We start from the raw sequence: 18496 nt of genomic DNA, 5'->3' as shown, positions 1-18496 counted from the left end.
ATAGGGTATCCTGTCTGAGCAGGGGGGTGGACTAGACCTCCAAGGTTTCTTTCAACTCTGTTATTCTATTCTATTCTATCCCATTCCATTCCATTCCATTCCATAATGGCATTAAGGAGGGCCGAGGCTGCCTCATTAGTCATCTTTCCACCGGAACCTCTACAAAATGTTTTATAGGTGGCATTCGTGGCTTGCAAGACTAGCCAAACTCCTCCACCAAATGCTGGAAATGTAACCAGATTCCAGGAACATATTACCACATGTGGTGGATGAGTAAGAAAGCAAGGAATTACTGGGAGAAAATTCATAATTGGTTAGAAATGGTAACTTTGCAACATATTGAGTTCAAACCACAAACATGCCTTTTAGGTACACTGTCGGAAAGTTATGACAAAGCAACGACATACTTAGTGTTACTTATATTGAGGGCAGCAAGAATCATATATGCTAAATATTGGAAAAATGTGAATGGATGATGTTATCATTAGGTAAATTTGGGATTGTGCTGAAATGTAAATATATTATTGTTATAGTTATTAGCTTGTTAAGTATGTTAAGATCTGCTGTTGATTTTTCTCTGGCTTTGCTTTGTTTGTCATTGTTACCTTGACACGGCATCATCTTTTCAATAAAGTATATTTTAAAAATTAATCTTTTCACTGGAGATTTTTTGGCCTGACAAATACAATTGAAACAACAACACTGAAGTTCACTCTTGAGGCATCCCGTGTTGGAAAGGAACACCAAAAGTCTTCTGTAACTCCCAGGCAGCTCCTGCCACAAGAGGCCCCAGTGGGTTTTTTAAAGAAGAAATTGCTTATCTATACATCTGCAACTTTATGCACTCCTAAGAGTCATTTTGGCCTCTGCAATTTCCTCTGATAGGAGTGGAGCACTTGGTGGAAAATTGCAGCCCCTTTAGGAAAAAAAAAACCCCAATAGTAACAATAGTAGCGCACAGATACAGTATAGGTGGTACCTTGCTCAATAGTAGTAACTGTGAGAGGGATCTTGGAGTCCTAGTGGACAACCATTGAAATAGGAGCCAGCCATGGGCAGCAGCTGCCAAAAAAGCCAATGCAATCCTATGTTGCCTAAACAGAGGGATGGAATCAAGATCACGTGAAGGGTTAATACCACTTTATAAGGCCTTGGTAAGGCCACACTTGTAATACTGCATTCAGTTTTGGTCGCCACAATGTAGAAAAGATGTGGAGACTCTAGAAAGAGTGCAGAGAAGAGCAACCAAGAGGATTAGGGGAGTGGAGGCCAAACATATGAAGAACGGTTGCAGGAACTGGGTATGCCTAGTTTAAAGAAAAGAAGGATTAGGGGAGACATAACAGCAGTCTTCCAATATCTCAGGGGCTGCCCCAAAGAAGAGGGAGTCAAACTATTCTCCAAGGCACCTGAAGGTAGAACAAGAAGCAATGGGTGGAAACTAACCAAGGAGAGAAGCAACTTAGAACTGAGAAGTTTCCTGACAGTTAGAAGAATTAATCAGTGGAACTCTTTGCCTCCAGAAGTTGTGAAAGCTTCAACACTGGAAGTTTTTTTAAGAAGAGAGTGGACAGCCATTTGTCTGAAGTGGTGTAGGGTTTCCTGTCTAGGAAGGGGGTTGGACTAGAAGACCTCCAAGGTCCCTTCCAACTCTGATATTCTATTCTAAATGCAAAATTGAACTTGATGCTTCAAAGTGTCTGGACGATTAGAGGCAAAATGTCAGCCAGCACTGTGATGCACCTACCAAACCCCCCTAAAAGCACTCCTGGCCTGCATCAAAGTAACAGAAGGTCAAGATCAAGGGCTCCTTTGATTTGGCTTCTGGTGCAGAAGCTTTGGAAGGGAGAGCAAGGGGGGAAATGGATTCCCCCAAGTCAAGCAGCCCCAACAGCTGAAGGAAACGAGAGGGGACAGCCTCAGCCAGCCAGGTGCCCTGTTAAGGCAGGCAGAGAGGGAGGGAGGGAGGGAGGGAGGCAGCGAAGGGCAATGGGGCAACAGTCATGGTCAAAGACACAACAGAGAGAGAACAGTGAGATAAGGAGGCAGGTGCAAGGCCACGGGGAGCTTGAAAACACAGAATCCCAGCTTGCTCTGACCTTGCGATGCAGACGCTGCTCCTGTGGGGAATGATGGGCAAAAACCACCTCAATCTTTTGCCAAAGAAAATGGGATAGTTTTGAATTGTCATCAACAAAGAACAGGCTCAAGGAATTTAAACTGGAGGGACTGAAAGACAATTGTCATTTGCTGGAACTTCTCAAGACAAGGATAAAAACACCATAAAGTGTTTTGTTGTTTTTTTAAACCACTAGACAGGCAAGAAGGTAAAGCATCAAAAAGCTCCCAAAATGAACGCAATTCTGTTATTGCAGACAGGAAAGAACCGGACTGGCTTCCACCAGTCACTTTTCAGTGAGAGAGAAAGTTTTTGACACTCCTTGAATATCAGGATCAGCTGCGAAGCTCTTTTCAAAGGGGGGCCAGACAGCCGCTTGTTCGGGATGCTACTTTAATTTGCATTCTTGGGCTGAGCAATGACTGGATTCATGGGACCTCAATGGCCCTTTTCCCACTCATCCAAGGACACCAAGCCCCACACGCCAATCCTTCCTTTTTTACCTTAGTTATATTTATTAGTTTTTCAAAATGTAAAACAAAAAAAAATGAAAATCAATGGGAAACTAGGGGGAAGAAAAAGGGAAGAGAAAAGGGGAGGTTGAAAGTGAAGACTTCTGGCTCTTTGTAGCACAGTAGAAATAGCATTAAAGCCTTTACACATCAGTCATATTAACCATTTCGATAACAAATTTATTTAATCGGCAAAACTCAAAGAATTTTTTTTTTCCATCACAAGCACAAAATCCAAAGTGATCTGCTGATGAAGGGGGTCCTTTCCTTCCCTTCCATCCAAGGATGCCAAGCCCTACTGAATGGCCTTGCCGTCTGCCTTCCTGGCATACCATCTGCCCCCAGCCTTTTCCTGCCTCCTCTCTGAAGCATCGCACCAAAATAGCTCTGGCCCTTTAATAGAATTAGGAAACACACACACACCCTGCTTGCTAGGTGAAATTTGGGGGTTGTACAAATGATGGAGACTATCGAGACACTCAAAGGGGTGTGTGTGGCATTTCTGGGGCCCTGCTTGCCCTCCTGATCCTTGCTGTGCAACGTCACATCAGGCGAGGCCACGCAAGGCGACACCCTGAGCTCCTTATCCTGCAACTTCAAGGTTTACAATCGTGTCCTGGCCTTGGCGCCTGATAAAAGCCACCAGCCCGGGCAAGAGTCCGACAGCTGCCATCCCAGCCCACTGGTTGTCAAGGTGCCCTGGGGTCGGCTGCTTCAGCTTGCTGGGAAGAACGAGAGCTTTTCCTGGCAACAGGCCGACCAGCAGTTTCACACTGTCATACAGGCCATCCCATGCATGTAGATTCTGTTTATGTGAAGCCGGGTACGCCTTTGTTCCATGACCTGCCCTGGTTCCCGGTGTGCTTCCTTGAGCAATTCAAGGCTGAATGATCGTCAGGCTGAGTTGTTTACGGGATGGCCATCCCCAGTCGTCTGCTCCTTGACATGCCATCCGCACCAGAGCACGTAACAGAGCAGAAGTCAGAAAGGAGCAGGGGCCTCTCAGGAAACGGGGTTTTTTCTCGACCTTTGCAATTTATTTAGCCAGGGGCACTTGGCAGAGGAGCTAAGCGACTCTTTAAAAAAAAAAAAACTGAAAGTGGGTCAGAGCAGCTTCATGGCACTTCTGACATCGGAGGAATGGAAGCCAGTTTCTGTCTCTTTCACTCATTCCACCGCTGGCAGGAGCCGGTGGCTTATTTGGCCTTGGCCAAGGTCCGAAATTTCTTCTTGGTGCTCCTGAAGCTGTGCAAGGGGTTCCTCTGGCCCTGAGAAAGGAGGAGGTCGTGGTATTAGCCCCTTCCGGACAACCCGAGGCCCACGGCTCCAGCCCAAGCACTTGGCTGCCAGGCGCAGCCTCTGGAGGGGCCATCCTGGGAATGGGGGGAAGCAGAGGGGAACACCAACCTTGCTAGTGGAGGCCGGGCATTTCCGCCGCTTGCGTTTCCCAGCCAGGGCTGGGACTGCTGGCTGGAGACCCTGAGGGACTGCGAAGGAAGAGCCTGTCAGCGTCCAGAAAGGCAGACTTCCCCACCCTCTCCTCTCCTGGCCCTGCACAAGGGCTCAGGCCCAGTGAAGACTTTGACCCAAAACTCCAGACGGTCCAAAGCCCACTTAAAAAGAGAAAGTCCCCCCCCCCCCAGATACTAGAAAGAGGAGAAGCCTCACGCCCGTCCTAAATGCAGGGCATTTTTCTCTTTTGAACAGCTCCTCCCCTCCCCACAGCAGAGATGCCCCTCCAAAACCCAACCCCTACCCAAGTATTCTGGGACGTTGCGCAGGTGGGGCTTAACGATGGCTGGGTGAAGGGGCTTGTCATGGCGCAGCAAATTCAGATCCCGGGGATTGTCTTCAAAGTATGTCTGAGAGAGAAAGAGCCAACGGGATGATCAGCCTCCGTCAAACGCAGAACTGGGAAGGAGAAGGGAGCAAGGGCGGGGGGATTGGGGCCCAGCTTCTCTGCCCCACACAGGATACCTTCAGCTTCTCCGAGTTGAGCAATTCTTCTTTGATTTCACGGAGTCGGGCTTCTTTGATAGCCTGCTTGGTTACTGACCGCATGGCATCCTGGGGGCAGGAGGAAGGAGAGAAAGTGCCACAGAGGCTTAATGCCGCCTAAACCACCACTGCAGAAGGGAAGGAGGCAGCAAGAGGTGCCAGAAGAAGAAACACATTTCGCTCAGGCTGCTGCATTAAGGCTGCCATAGTGTTCCATCTCTGTATTCTACTATATCTGGCTTGGATGGAAGCTTGACCACTTCCTACAGACAAAATAACTTTCTTTTCCAGAAAGTTCCTCTGAAAACCCTGATGGCAAGGACTCAAGGCTCACCATGGGCCCCAGCTTCCATTCCCCCCACCCCCCAAGGAGACCACAGTGGCAATGCGGCTGTTGCCTGCAATTGTGGTGGCAAGAGCAGCCGCTGCTCTTCCAACTCAGCCATGTCTTTCCCCATCTTGGTCTCCTCCACGGAAAGCTGCTTTTACCTGACATCGGTAGCGGAGTCCCTCGATCTCCCCCATCCGGAACTGGTAGGGCGTCAAGGTGCACTTGCTTGTGCTCTCTAAGGGACCAAGCAAAGGAATGGATTTGGGGGGGAAGGTATGCATCACTCATACAACACACTGTGGCCCCGAAGCTGCCCAGGGAGGGAGATGCCAAGATCCCCAGCCCTCTGTGCTCTGGCTGTCTTCTCCAGAGCCTTGGGGACACCCACCCTCTTCCTTGGACCCCTGAACTCTTCCCTCACCCACCGGCTGTAAGCACCTCTTCAATCTTGGCAAGCAGAAGCCGCTCAGAGGGCAAGACGAAGGTCAGAACAGTGCCTGGGTTGTGAACACGGGCTGTCCTGCAAGAGAGAGTCAACAGCTGACACGCCAACATCTCGAAACCCCAAGGCCAAAGAGGGCTCCAAGGCTCAGCCAGAGGAGACCCTTGTCAACTCCCAACATTGTCATAGTGAGAGAAGGAGGGGAGGGAAGTGCATTCCACACATACTATCGGGTGAAATTGGATCTCAGATTACTGTAGCAGGCTTGGGAGGGGTGCATCTCATAGGGGAATGTGACTTATGACACAGACTGAGGGGAGGGGTTAAAGTTCAGCTGTAACAAAGAAAGCTTAGACCTGACTGTGAAAAGATTTGGGGTATGATGATGCTCCTAATAAATGATCAGTTTTGCATTGAAATTTGGCTCGATACTCATGAATCAACTGGGGCATTTTTAGGAAACCTTACACCCCTTATGCCTCAGAGAATGAAGGGTGAACGGCCGAGGGAGGCTAAGGTGGCAGCTGATGCCAATCCAAAAAGAGCATGAGAGCCTCTGAACTTCCTTGAAAGCACCTGTCTGTGGAACTTCAAGCACTTTGTCCCCAAGTAAATCTATGGGGATTTCCCATGAGTTTATCTTCATGTTTGCAATTGTTTCTTGTTCAATCCTTTCAGAGACAATTAAGATCTGGGTGCATCTTCCTCTCTCTCTGAGGCTCAAGTGAAGACTCAGGAGAATTTGGGAAGCTATATCCCACCCATATTTTAGTCATAGGAAGAGCCAAACAGACCTGGGTTAAGCAGAAGCACTTGGGATGTTCAAATAAAACCAGAAACCTGCACCCAGAGCAGAGAAGGTGAGTTCTTGCTGGATTATTTATCATCCTGGGGAAAGTATGTAGCAAGACTTTAAGTGGGAAGAGGGCAGGGAAATGCTGCTAAGGCAGGGGTGTTAAACTCAAGGCCCACGGGCCGAATTCGGGCCGCAGGGTGCTTAAATCCGGCCCACGGGGCCACCCTGGAAACATTGAAGGATCAACTCATGATGCCCATGAGAGTGAAAACGGGCTCCTGAGCTCCATTTTTTGGCTGCAATGGCCTCCTGCAACCCTCTGCCAGTGAAAATGGAGCTCGGGAGGGCTGCAGGCAGCTGTCTCAGCCAAAGAATCTGAGCTCGGAAGCCTGTTTTCACTGGCAGAGCGCACAGGTGACCACAGGCCCAACACAAATGACGTTCAGCTCCCCCTCCCCAGCCCCCTGAGATCAAACACAACTCTGATTTGGCCCTCAAGTTGGACACCCCTGCTCTAAGGAAACAAAGTTGTGTGGAACACAGAAACATTCTCCGCTCCATTAAAAAAAAAAAACCCATCTCCACAGGTTCTAAAAAGAATCGAATTTTCCTAGTTGCCTAGGACCCAGAAGCCAAATGATGTGCTAGATCCATGACCAAAACTGCCCACCTCTGGCGTGCCCTAAGAGGAGCCCCGCACTGCCACATTTCTCCTGAGTTTGAGCGTAGCTGCCACTCACCTGCCTGCTCGGTGGATGTAGGATTCAAAGGAGGGGGGGAAATCAAAGTTGAAGACCGCAGACACGTTGTGGAAGTCGATGCCTCGGGAGACACCATATTCCTGATCTTTGCCCCTGAAAGACAAAGCAGAAGCACAGATGGAGGGAGGCGAAGTCCTCTTAATCCATCCACACATGATCAATATGAAGAATTTGGAGGGTGGGAGACTCACTTTTCTCCTTTTGTGCCCTTCTTCCTTTTCCTGCCACTCTCCTCTGGTTCTGCCAGGTGCTGCTCATCTGTGGCAATGATGTAATTGTAGACGCTCCGATTGAACTGGCTGATGATGTGGCATCTGGAAGAACATCAGGCCAGGCTTTGAGAGTTATTTCCAAACCCCTGAGATAATCAAGCCTCCCCCATTCCCAGCAGCTGGAAGCATGCTTTGTTCTGTTTATTCATGCCAGAAGCATCAGTGATTATCATAAGGCATGCTGTATGACACAAAATGTAAAATATAAAATACAAGATTAAAATATGTAGATGTGAAACAGATCCTGGCCAGAAACTAGTAATGTTTAATGGCATTCTGTCATGCTGCCATGAAGTCCTTGAAGAATGTGTGTCGTTAACACTTTCTAGCATCCCCCTGGGCAACAACTTATTGCTGGGTAATGTTGTGGCCCACCGGCAGCCAGCAAAGCTGGCAGCAGTGTCCAGACAGTGAGGAGGTTGGGGAGGAACAGGGGCCAGTCCTGGGGGCTGAGGAAAGTTCAGACAAGGGCTCTGCATTGGAGGCAGAGAGGGAGCCAGACAGCAGTGAGGCAGAGGAACAGCTGGAGCCTGTTCCCAGTGCGCGCATGCGCAGAGCTGCCAGAAGACAATTAAGAAAGCAGCGTCGACTTGGGAGTAAAGCCACACCTTGGAGGTGATTAGCCCCTCCCATAGGAAACAAAAGAGGAGTGAATGGGGAGGGGGCTTTTGCAGAAAACAATTGGTTCCTTTGGTCGGTTCAAGAGTGGAAAGTTCTGTTTATGACCATAAGAGACTCTGAGCCAAGTGCTGCCTTGCCTTGTTTGGAAACTAGTTATCTGGCAGCTCGCCAATCGAGATAAAGTTTGTGTGGATAAATATTCCTCTGAAAGATTGTTTGCCAAGCCTTGCTGACTGTGAATGAAAGGAATTCACAGTCGTGTAAATAAAAGAGGTTTTGGCGAGACCAAAACCGTTTCATGCTTTCTAAGGAAGCCTGGGTCAGAACAGGTAATCCTTTCAATCCAGAAGCATCCTAAGAGTAGTGAGGAAGCGTGGTATTTCCTGGGAATAAAACTGCTTCCTGTCCAGGTAATATCACAACTTCCTGCCAATGGCCCTTCCTCACCCAACCCCAGGCTCCTGTTTGCTGAGGCTCACCGGGACTGAGCAGGCAGCTCTGAGTTGAGGACGCAGGCAGCGATCCCAAACTGCTCCAGGAAGAGTTTGAGGCGGTAGCAGCGGTCAATCCTGTTGACAAAGAGGAGAACTTTCCCCCGCACCAGGGAAAGCTTCAGGAGGGCATAGAGGAGCAAGAATTTCTCCTCTTCAGTCTCGCACTGGATCTGGAACTGGCTCAGCTGGGAGCTATCTGGCAAGGGTGCTTCTTGCAGCCTGAGAGTCACCTACGCAAAAGGAGCATGGAAATCTGCCTATCCCACAACCAAAAGAATGCAGGAGGTGCCTTCTTCCAGGCTCTAGGCCACCACAGATGGGACAAAGCCAAAGCCAACTCAAGGTGGGCAATCTGCAGTACAAAGCATGTAAACCAGCCAAGTACCAGGCCAACACCCCACCCCCCCAATATCCAATGCGCCATTCCTTACCGGGTTGTGCAGCACCAGCTCCTTCAGTGTCTGGACATCCTCGTTGAAGGTAGCTGACATGATGAAGGTCTGGTAGATCTTGGGCAAATGGCTGCAGGGAAACAAGACTGCATCAGCCCTACGGATGGCATGGCAGATCAAACCCAAAGCCCGCTGTGCCCCACCAGCAGAAAAGAATGAAATATCTCCAAGGCAATGGATGCAGAATACTTTACTCTAACTACTCTTGTGTAAAATAACAAACCACACAATAGATTTAATGTTATCACAGAATAAATGGAGCTACTATAAAAAACATTTCCAAAATCAAAACATTCTAATATGTCTTTTTTTAAAGTTCCCCTTAACACACGTACTTTAAAGTTCACTTTCAGACCAATAAAACTCCAACCAATTCTAATTAACTCATTAAATTTAAGATCCCTCCAAGTTAAACCCCATAGAATAAATTTTCACTTAGCAACATAAATTTTGGGCTCAGTTGTGGTCGTAAATTGAGGACTATCTTAATCTTTTTAGTTTTTATTATTATTATTAATCTTTATTAAGCTAAAAGAGGCTCTCTTTAGCCACAGCCTATTCGTTTTTTTGAAGACCTGTACCATTTTGGGAATTTCTTCTTCTTAAACAAGAAGGAATCTGCTAAGCCAAGCTAAAATAAGGATTAAAAAAAAAAGATGGATAGGAGACTGTTCCACGTAGCGAAGTCTCTTGTCCTGGACTTCACCAGTTGGAGTTCATTAATTGACAGGGTCAATTACCTGACCAGGTGGGAGAGGCCAATGTAATGGGATGAAAACCATTGTTTTTTTCCTTCATTCTCTCTTATACTTTTTCCCCCTATTCTCTTTCTCTCAGTTTGTACCTTAGTTTTTACCATTGTAATTAAAATTCTGAATAGAATTTTATTCTATTCACAGAATCACAGCACTTCAGAATCCAAACTCACCAGAGGAGATTTTTCAAATCTTCCTCAAAGCCAAATGAAAAAAGCAAGTCAGCTTCATCTATCACCAAAATTTCTAACGAATTCTGCAGTCTCAAGTTTTGCATTTGTACATGTGCCAAAACCCGTGATGGCGTTCCTATCACCACATCTGGTTTCTCCATCAAGAGGGGCCTGAAAGACAAAAAAAACTGGAGGAGTAAAAACCAAGTGTTGGAGGAATACACAGGTACCACTCTTTGAAAGAATGCTGGGGACAATCAAAGTCAGATAAGCCAAGGCCAACTCAGTGGCATCATCCAGATGGGAAATCTTTTTATATATAATTTTTAAGAATTGTGATTATAATAGTAAAATACAAACTAAACAAATTATTTTAGCTTATGATGAGAATAGGACAGAAATAAATCTATATATACAGTTCATGTAATTATAAGTAAAAGCTAAAGTTAAAGAAAAAAATGCATAAAATAAAAAAAAGAGAAGAAAGAGAAAAGTAAAGTATTTCTGCTAAGTAGATTTCAAGCAAAGCAATCCCTTCTCTTAAAATTTCTTTAATGCATTCTAAAAACAGAAAGGGGAAAAAACATTCATGGAATGAAGTCTGCTATTATGACCATAGAAAAGAAAATACAGTCTGAAACCTAGAACCGCCCAGGGCCCTGGATGCCCAGGAGTGGCAGAGAGAAATAGCATTGCCCTACAATCCTTTGCCATTTCAGAGCTGCTAAGGAGGACAGGTGACTGGGGTTTTGTCTCTCTCTCCGTTGTATGTGTGTGTGTGGGGGGGGGGGGTTGTGTATGTACTTCCCAGGACCTTGGGCTGACAAAGAGCAGGGGGATAGTGACTCCATTCTCTCATTAGAAAACATGACATGCACCAACTATTCAGTGTCCTATACTTGCTGCTGTGGGGCTGCCCATGCCTCAAAGGAAAGGCAGATTTTGGCCCACTTCAGCTGGAGGGTGGTTGGGGCTGCTTTCTGCCTTGGTTGAGGTTTATTTTCCTCTCTCTCTATTTCTCCTCTGGGGGAATAGAATATTCTGCCTCTTTTAATCCCCCCCCCAATATTTCCTTCTCTGGAGGGGAGGGGGGCCCTGAAGTGATCCCAAGGGGCTTCCAGCTGCTCCAGCCTCCTCCTCCCATGCAGGTTCCTCTCACCTCTGGGCGCCCAGGTCCTCTGGACCGGCCAAGTCGAGGGTGCGGATGTCCCGAGCGCAGTAGGCGGCCAGCCTCCGAAGCATCTGCAGCACCTGCCGGGCCAGCTCTTTGGTGGGCACCAGCACCAGGCCGCGCACTGCCTGCTCCGTCACCAGCGCTGCCTGGGAAGGGAAGGAAATAAATCATAAATTACTCTTTCATAAAAGCGTTAAGTATCAATAAGCTATGGAGTTCTTCCTGTTGCAAATTAAACATCAAGTGTGCTCAGTAAAACATTACTGTGATGACTTGCTAAAAAACAACTTCCTTTGAAAACAGAAACATGCACCTGAGGCAAGGCCACCATTTAGGGAGATAAGAACATCAACAACAAGGAGACACGGATAAGATAACTGGGTTTCTGCAGGGTGAGTCATGCTGACTCTTTCTAGTGTAAAATGATATAAAACAGGGATGTACAAACTTGGGAACTTTTAAGACTTGTAGACTTCAACTCCACAAGTCTTAAAGTCGCCAAGTTTGAAGACCTCTGATCTAAGTGGAGAGATTGCAGAGAGTAAGAGAGTAAGTTAGGCCATCTGGGGAATTCTGGCAGTTGAGGTCCACCAGTCTTAAAATGGCCAAGTTTGAAGACCTCTGATCTAAGAGGAGAGATTGCAAAGGGAGGGATTGCGAAGTAACCATCCTCTGCTACCAAATGTGAAGTACCCGTGGTTCGTCCATGAGGCCAATGTTGAGAAAAGACACGGACACGAGCTTTCTCGGGATGGAGCGACCAAGATTGGGGTCTGGAAGCCCCTTTTATTGAGATAGGACAAAGGCAGGAGGAGCAATAGCATGTGATTAAAAACAGCCTGTCAAAGTACAATTGCTAATCTACTGCTCAGGGAAGTTCTGTCTATATATGGTCAAATCCTGGTCAGGATGTTTTGTTATGAACTATCAGGATGTTATGTTATGCACTATCAGGATATTAGGATGTTATGGAGTTTGTTTCCTCCTGTGTGGTTCAGCGTGGCTGTGCATGCCCTGTTATGCACTGGGCCATGGGTGACCGCCATGCCTACACAAGGAGAAATAGAAAGTTACAAGCTGTATGGCATTGGGAGGGGAAAGAGCATGTGTGGGAGTAGCTGGCTCACATAGTTCATGTTACATGAGGTTGCATAGTGAGTCCTGGCCGTTTAGGCCGGAAAGATGTTTCTGGTGTGATGTTTTTGCATCCCTGTGTATGTGTGTATCAGACAGCAGAAACTGCCCTGCACAGAATAATATTCACATTGTCAACCACATGGAATTACATGAACAGTCAACTCCTTTCATGGGGAAAGATCCCTTCCGCATGCCCAGCGACGAAGAGGGAGACGCTGCCTTTTAAAAAAACAAAAACAGTGGAGATGTTGGAATCCATTCCGGGTGTATGTCTGCAGGGCAGTTTCTGCTGTCTGAAACACACATACACAGGGATGCAAAAACATCGCACCAGAAACATCTTTCCAGCCTAAACGGCCAGGACTCACTATGCAGCCTCATGTAACATGAACTATGTGAGTCAGCTACTCCCACACATGCCCTTTCCCCTCCCAATGCCATGCAGCTTGTAACTTTCTATTTCTCCTTGTGTAGGCGTGGCAGTCACCCATGGCCCAGAATGGATTCCAACAAGGGATTACAAGAGAGTAAGTGATGCTGGCTGGGGAATTCTGGGAGTTGAAGTCCACAAGTCTTCAAGTGGCCAAGTTTGGAGACCCCTGATTTAAAGAATGACTTAGGAGAAGGGGGAGGGCTGCTGCTTCTTAGGCCTGGCGTGCATTGCTGAGGGACTATAAACTGTGTGGCTTGAAAGTTGCTTTTTTGCTCTCCTCAATCCAACTTGGGAAGAGACTCGGAGGCAGCACTTGCAACCCCCTTTTTTCATCTTCCTTCCACAAACCTTTGAATTGTTAACCAGACCTTCTTTCTGTATTGTGAGGATTCAACTATTGGGGTCTTCCGTCTCACAGAAGGGAGGGGGGAGGGAGGGAGGAGAGCCCCCCGGGAAGACCCAAGGGCCCCGTCCACTCACCGCCTTGGCGTCCAGCAGGCGCTGCAGCAGCGGCAGGGCATAGGCGCCCGTCTTCCCGGAGCCGGTGCGGGCCTTGGCCAGCAGGTCCTTCCCCTCCAGCGCCAGCGGCACCGCCTTCGCCTGGATGGGGGTGGGCGCGGCCCAGCCCAGCTCTGCCACCGCCTGCAGGGAACACAATGCCCGCTCAGCACCCGCGCCGGAGGCGGCCCCGGCCTGCCCGCTGTCCCTCCCTCCCGGCCTCTACCTGCAGGAGCCGCGCGTCCAGGCCCATCTGGCCGAAGCTCCCCTCCGCCGCCATGCTTTCACTGCTGCCGGAAGCGGCGGGAGAGGTCGTAGGGCGCGATCACAAAGCCGCGCGAGCAGAGCGGCCCAGCGCCGCCACAGCGCCCTGTGATGGTCGGCGGGCGAACGACACGCCAGGCTGCCCGGGCATCGACGAAAGCGACTGTGCCCAGCTGCGAAGTCGCTTCCTCCCCGCTGGTTTGGGAGAGGGCGAAGAGCTGGCAGGAGGAGGGCTTTAGCTCCTCGGGCGCTTTCCTCCTGATGCTCAGGCCGATGCTGCGGGTGGCTTTGCTCTCTGTTTCCCAGGGGAGGGCGGCCTTTGCTTTGACCTGAGCTGCCCAGATGTGGCCTTGCAAAGGACGGAACCCTTGGCAGGCGGCAGGCACCTCGTGGTGGGTGAGGCTGCCGAGAGCAGCCCTTCACCTCCTGGGGCTCCGAAGTTATTTCCCTGGGCCAAGTAGGGCTGCTGCTCAAAGCCTTTGGCGACACCAACACATATGGTCCTTGTACCCCAGAGGCCAACAAAGGAGAACGTGTGTAGCTCAGGGTTCAAATAAGGCTTTCTTGGCACCTTCTAAGGTTGGTTCTTTTCTTGCCACGTATTTCATTACCCAAGCTGGGTATTGTAAGCTCAGGCTCAGAGCTCACCCAGGTATGAGGGCCCAGATTGTTGGGGGCTAGGAAGCTCCGTGAAGGGCTTCCTTCAGAGCATAAGGCAATCCCATGCATCTGCCTGTTTTCAGGGTTGCAACTCACATGGTTCCCTTTACCTGTGATGGGAGGAGGGGGAGGGGTACATTTTTTTATACACAGGTAATTGATTTGCAATTCACACCCCAAAATGTGTTGCTAAGGAATGTTAAGTGCTGGCTTTTATGATTTCTTGCCAGTTGTCAAGTGAATCACTAGAGTCAAGTAACACAGCTCTTGAGTGAATCTTGCTCCCCCATTGATTGTGCATGTCAGGTCGCAACAGGGAATCACCTGGCCCTGGGAAACTACAACCATCACAAATAAGGATGCCACAAAACTCAGATGAGAAAGGCTAGATCACTTTTTTCAGTGACGTAGCAATTTTGGCCACTAAATGAATGGTTGTAAGTGTAGACCAATAAACATTGGAATATGATCCAAAAATGTCTTGTGGAAGTGGTTAAATGGGTTTTTCAGCCTTTTTGCTGTTAAGGATTTGTGGACTTGTACAGTTCAGCGGGCTTTCACACTTGCTTATACCTACTTTTCCCACCAACACATGAAGAAAGCCTCTTTCAAAAAAGCTTTCTTTCAATCCAAAAGTGTAAAACGGGCCTCATGACAAACTTGCTCAGGCAAGCAGAGAAGGGGGGAAAGGCCTGTTTTCAGTCCCACTACTTCAGAGGTCCAATTCTGCTGCAAAACTGCAGCCCAGTGTTGTTCCATAGCTGGATTATTTACAGGTTCTATTTCCAAATTACAGAAAGGCTGGTATGAAGAGATGATACCGCTATGCTCTTCGAGGAATATCTCCATCTGAGGGTAGCTCTAAGTCAAACTATTTACAAATTTAGGGGGCTTCTTTATTCGCCCTTTACAACAAACCTTGAGGTAGACAACTTCTACCCTCCCTCGTCTGCAATGACTCTCCAGCCAAGACCAATTCTGTGCTTACAAAACCGAGAACTACCAAAAATAAAAAAGGATTGAAGAGAAAATGTAGCAAGAAATCCTTTGATCCCTTGGCTGTCTGACCACCACTGAAATGCTAAACAATATTTAGATCAATGGTATTTGAATAAGGAAGGTGTGCTGCACAGTTCTGGTGTAAATCTGTTTTTCCCCACTAATTCTATTCTGTTGAATAGTTTTAGAGTTATAAGGGATTTTAGAAGTCTGAAGCTTTTAGGCAAACTGCAGAAGTCATAGAGGGAACCTTCTCAGTCTTTTACAAAGCAGCTTAGAATGTTCCAGGAAAACTTGACAACCAAGGCAAGCTTTCCTTACCGCTAGCTTTACACACTTCAAAGGACAAAAATATGGTCACATCTGAGATGTTTTCGTGGATGTATTTAATTGGGGCAGAGGCATTGTCTTTCTCAGTTTAGTACTTTTTTTAAAAAAATCAAGATTTACTCAATGGAAAGCAACAATGGGGCATTGGTGAATAGTGACCTATGTGATGCTGAAGACATTAAACCAGTTTTTTGGCTTCAAAGAAACTCTTGAGGTGCCTCATTTGCCAAATGCCCGTAAGGAGGAGGATGACCGTCTGCGCGATGGACCACCAGAGGACCCGCTGGTTGGTGCTTTCACTGGTCATGCGGAACCTCTCCTCTCGGAACTGCAAAGGGAACAAAACGGTCAGCCTCAAGAACCAGCCTGGCCCAACTCCTCCTGTCACGCTTCGTTCAACTGCTGCCTCCACCTGACCCAGGCCTAGTTGAGATTCCAGTTTCGCATTCCAAGCATCTTCTACCACTTTGCCAACCTCACCCCACGCAGAGAGAAAGTCAGCAAGTTTACCTACAGTCAAATGCCGTGGGCTTTTTCATGCACCTCCATTTATAATAGCTTAAAAGGCTACACAGCCACCTCCTCCTTCTGGCTCAAGGCCAACACAGCTTGTAAGGGCTTTGGGATAGTCATATTGTGGTCTCTCTCTTTTGTTGTGTGCAAAAGTGACCCAAGCTCAGCTTCCTTAGCAGTCCCGGGGATAAAACATTCGCTTTTCCAAAGTTTCGTCACCATTCGGACTCCATTTCCAACTAAACGGCCAAGCTCAGAGTTTAGATCAACGGCTCAACTGCCAACCCCAGCTACTTATATTCAAATGCATTTCAAGCATCTGTCCATTTCCTGCAAGCAGCACCTTGGCATCAGGAAAGCCCACCTGCCCCCACTCCCCTTGGCTCCCTCCCTGCCAGGGAGCCAGCATAAAGGGGGTCCCCGGGGGGGGGGGGTGGTCTCTGGCAGCCTCACCCGTTGGTAGTTCTGCTCCTTCTGGATCTGCTCCACCTGGTCCAGCAGCTGCCTCGCTCGCAGCTGCAGCTCCGTCAGCTTATCCTTGGCGGCGATCTCCGGATAGTTATTGGCGTGCTCCCCTACCTGGATGTCCAGGTGCACCCGCTGAAGCAAAGACACAGCACTTTTGGGAGGAGCGGTGTGTGTGTGTGTGTGTGTGTGTAAGAGTTTCATGCGGGAGGAGTGCTTTCCCCCTCCCTCTCTTCCCCCCTCCTCCTGGACCAAAGAGAGAGCATTTGGGAGGGGCGGGGGGGAACCTTCAAGGAGGAACCCTCCCTCCCTCTTGCCTCCCTCTACCCCCTGCCCCCCCTTTGCCCCTCCCTCCCTGAACCACAGCCAGAGATTTGTTTTGGATGGGTGGAGGGGGCAGACACTTGAGGGGGCCCTCTCCCCACCTCCCACCCTCTTCCCCCTCCCTCCCTGGACCAAAGACACAGTCCATTTACCAGCTTCCCCCCCGCGAAGAGCGCCAGGCGGGTGGAGTTGGAGTGCAGGCAGATCTGGTGCTCGCCGGGCGTGTGCGAGGTGAAGGTGAAGCGGCCCTCCGAGCCGTACTGTCGCGAGAGGATCACCTGCGGGGGGGGAGGGGAAGAGCGGGGGGGGTCAGATGGGCGGGGCCAGACAGGCCCCCTCCCCTCTTTCCCCCCCCATCCGGGACAGGCCGGCCCCCCCTCACCTTGGCGTCCGGGTCGCGGACCTCCACGAACATGCCGAGGCCGGGCGTGGAGGGCAGGAAGGCCTCGGCCTGCTTGTCCCAGAGCTGCGTCCGGTAGTTGCCTAGGAGACGAGGGGGGAGGGGCGGTCAGTTGGAGGGAGGGGCGACCCTTCCCCCCGCCAGCCCCTCCCCTTCCCCCCTCACCTATGACCATGGTCTCGTCCGGGATCTCCTCGATGAAGCAGCGCTTCTCTGTCTCCCCGATGTGGAAGTAGAGGCCCCGCGCGACGCCGCCGGCCCACAGCAGCGCGCCCAGCAGCGCCACGAACCGCCCGCCAGCCATGGCCCCACCGGCCCCCAGCGCGCATGCGCCACCCATCACGTGGGTCCGCCTGCCCGCCCGCAGCCCCAGCCTGTCGCCCGCGGGCGCCCCGGAGGCTCCCCCTCGGCTGGTGGGGGGGCTCCCTTGGCTGCTCCGGTGGGGGAAGCCGAGAGGGGGCGACCCAGGCACCCAGTGGCTGCGGCCTTGAAGAAGGGGCTGGGCTACCCTCTGTCAGAAAGGGTGTAGTGTGGGGGTGGGACTAGATGACCTCTAAGGTCCCTCCCAACTCTGTTAATCTCACTTTAACCTGACTAGTCAGGAGGCAGCAGAAATGCAGAGTTGGAAGGGACCTTGGAGGTCTTCTAGTCCAACCCCCTGTTCAAGAAGGAGACATCCTATACCAGAGGTCTTCAAACTTGGCAACTTTAAGGCTTGTGGACTTCAACTATGGAATACAATACGATACAATACAAATATGGAATAGAATAGAATAAATATTGGAATGAAGAGTAGAATAGAATAGAATTCTTTATTGGCCAAGTGCGACTGGACACACAAGGAATTTGTCTTTGTGCAGATGCTCTCAGGGTACATAAAAAGACAAGATACATTTGTCACGAATCCTAAGGTACAGCACTTAATGATAGTCATAGGGTACAAATAAGCAATCAGGAAACAATCGATATCAATATAAATCGTAAGAATACAAGCAACACAGTTACAGCCCTGCAGTCATAAGTGGGAGGAGATGGGTGATAGGAACGATGAGAAGACTAATAGTAATAGTAATGCAGCCTTAGTGAATGGCTTGACAATGGTGAGGGAATTAGTTGTTTAGCAGAGTGATAGCATTCGGGGGGGGAAACTGTCCTTGTGTCTAGTTGTCTTGGTGTGCAGTGCTCTATATGGAGCAGCCATAACTCCTGAAGGCAGACTCTTCCACTTTGTTCAACTTCTCTTAAGTCCTATGTTGGAGCTTTTTAAAATAATATTACCACCCCCCACCACTTCTTCTCTGTGGCAGCCCCTCAAATATTAGAAAACTTCTGTCATGTCACTCCTAGTCCTTCAGCTCCTGTAACAATTCTTCATAGGCTTTAACCTCCAGTCCCATAACCATTCTCGTGCTCTTTTCTGCACTCTTTCTAGAGACTCAATATCTTTTTTGTGTCACAGTGACCAAAACTGGACATGGTATTCCACGTGTGGTCCCAGAATAAGGTGGTACTAATCCTTCATGTGATCTTGATACTATCCATCATTTGATGCAATTTAGGACTGCATTGGCCT

General features: G+C 49.1%; 2 protein-coding genes across 2 annotated transcripts; both read right to left on the bottom strand.

Annotated features, from left to right (window-relative positions):
* Nucleotides 1-2790: 2790 nt before the first annotated feature.
* Nucleotides 2791-13280, bottom strand: DDX56 (DEAD-box helicase 56). Its single transcript, XM_032229715.1, has 14 exons — nucleotides 13195-13280; nucleotides 12951-13112; nucleotides 10886-11046; nucleotides 9727-9897; nucleotides 8778-8868; nucleotides 8332-8576; nucleotides 7151-7273; nucleotides 6939-7052; nucleotides 5386-5480; nucleotides 5119-5195; nucleotides 4609-4698; nucleotides 4388-4493; nucleotides 4039-4118; nucleotides 2791-3899 (listed from the first exon to the last, which is right to left on the bottom strand). The coding sequence occupies exons 1-14, from the start codon at nucleotides 13246-13248 to the stop codon at nucleotides 3828-3830; spliced, it is 1641 nt and encodes a 546-aa protein (XP_032085606.1). The 5' UTR covers nucleotides 13249-13280; the 3' UTR covers nucleotides 2791-3827.
* A 1975-nt stretch (nucleotides 13281-15255) lies between these two features.
* On the bottom strand, nucleotides 15256-17258 carry TMED4 (transmembrane p24 trafficking protein 4). The gene is made up of 5 exons (XM_032230121.1): nucleotides 17089-17258; nucleotides 16906-17006; nucleotides 16676-16801; nucleotides 16188-16334; nucleotides 15256-15549 (listed from the first exon to the last, which is right to left on the bottom strand). Exons 1-5 carry the CDS (start codon nucleotides 17225-17227, stop codon nucleotides 15400-15402), a joined length of 663 nt encoding a protein of 220 aa, XP_032086012.1. The 5' UTR covers nucleotides 17228-17258; the 3' UTR covers nucleotides 15256-15399.
* Between the last annotated feature and the right edge of the window lie 1238 nt (nucleotides 17259-18496).

Source organism: Thamnophis elegans, chromosome 13 (assembly GCF_009769535.1).
Source record: "Thamnophis elegans isolate rThaEle1 chromosome 13, rThaEle1.pri, whole genome shotgun sequence".
In the NCBI taxonomy this organism is placed as follows: domain Eukaryota; kingdom Metazoa; phylum Chordata; class Lepidosauria; order Squamata; family Colubridae; genus Thamnophis; species Thamnophis elegans.
This window is presented reverse-complemented; position numbering and strand designations above follow the sequence as displayed.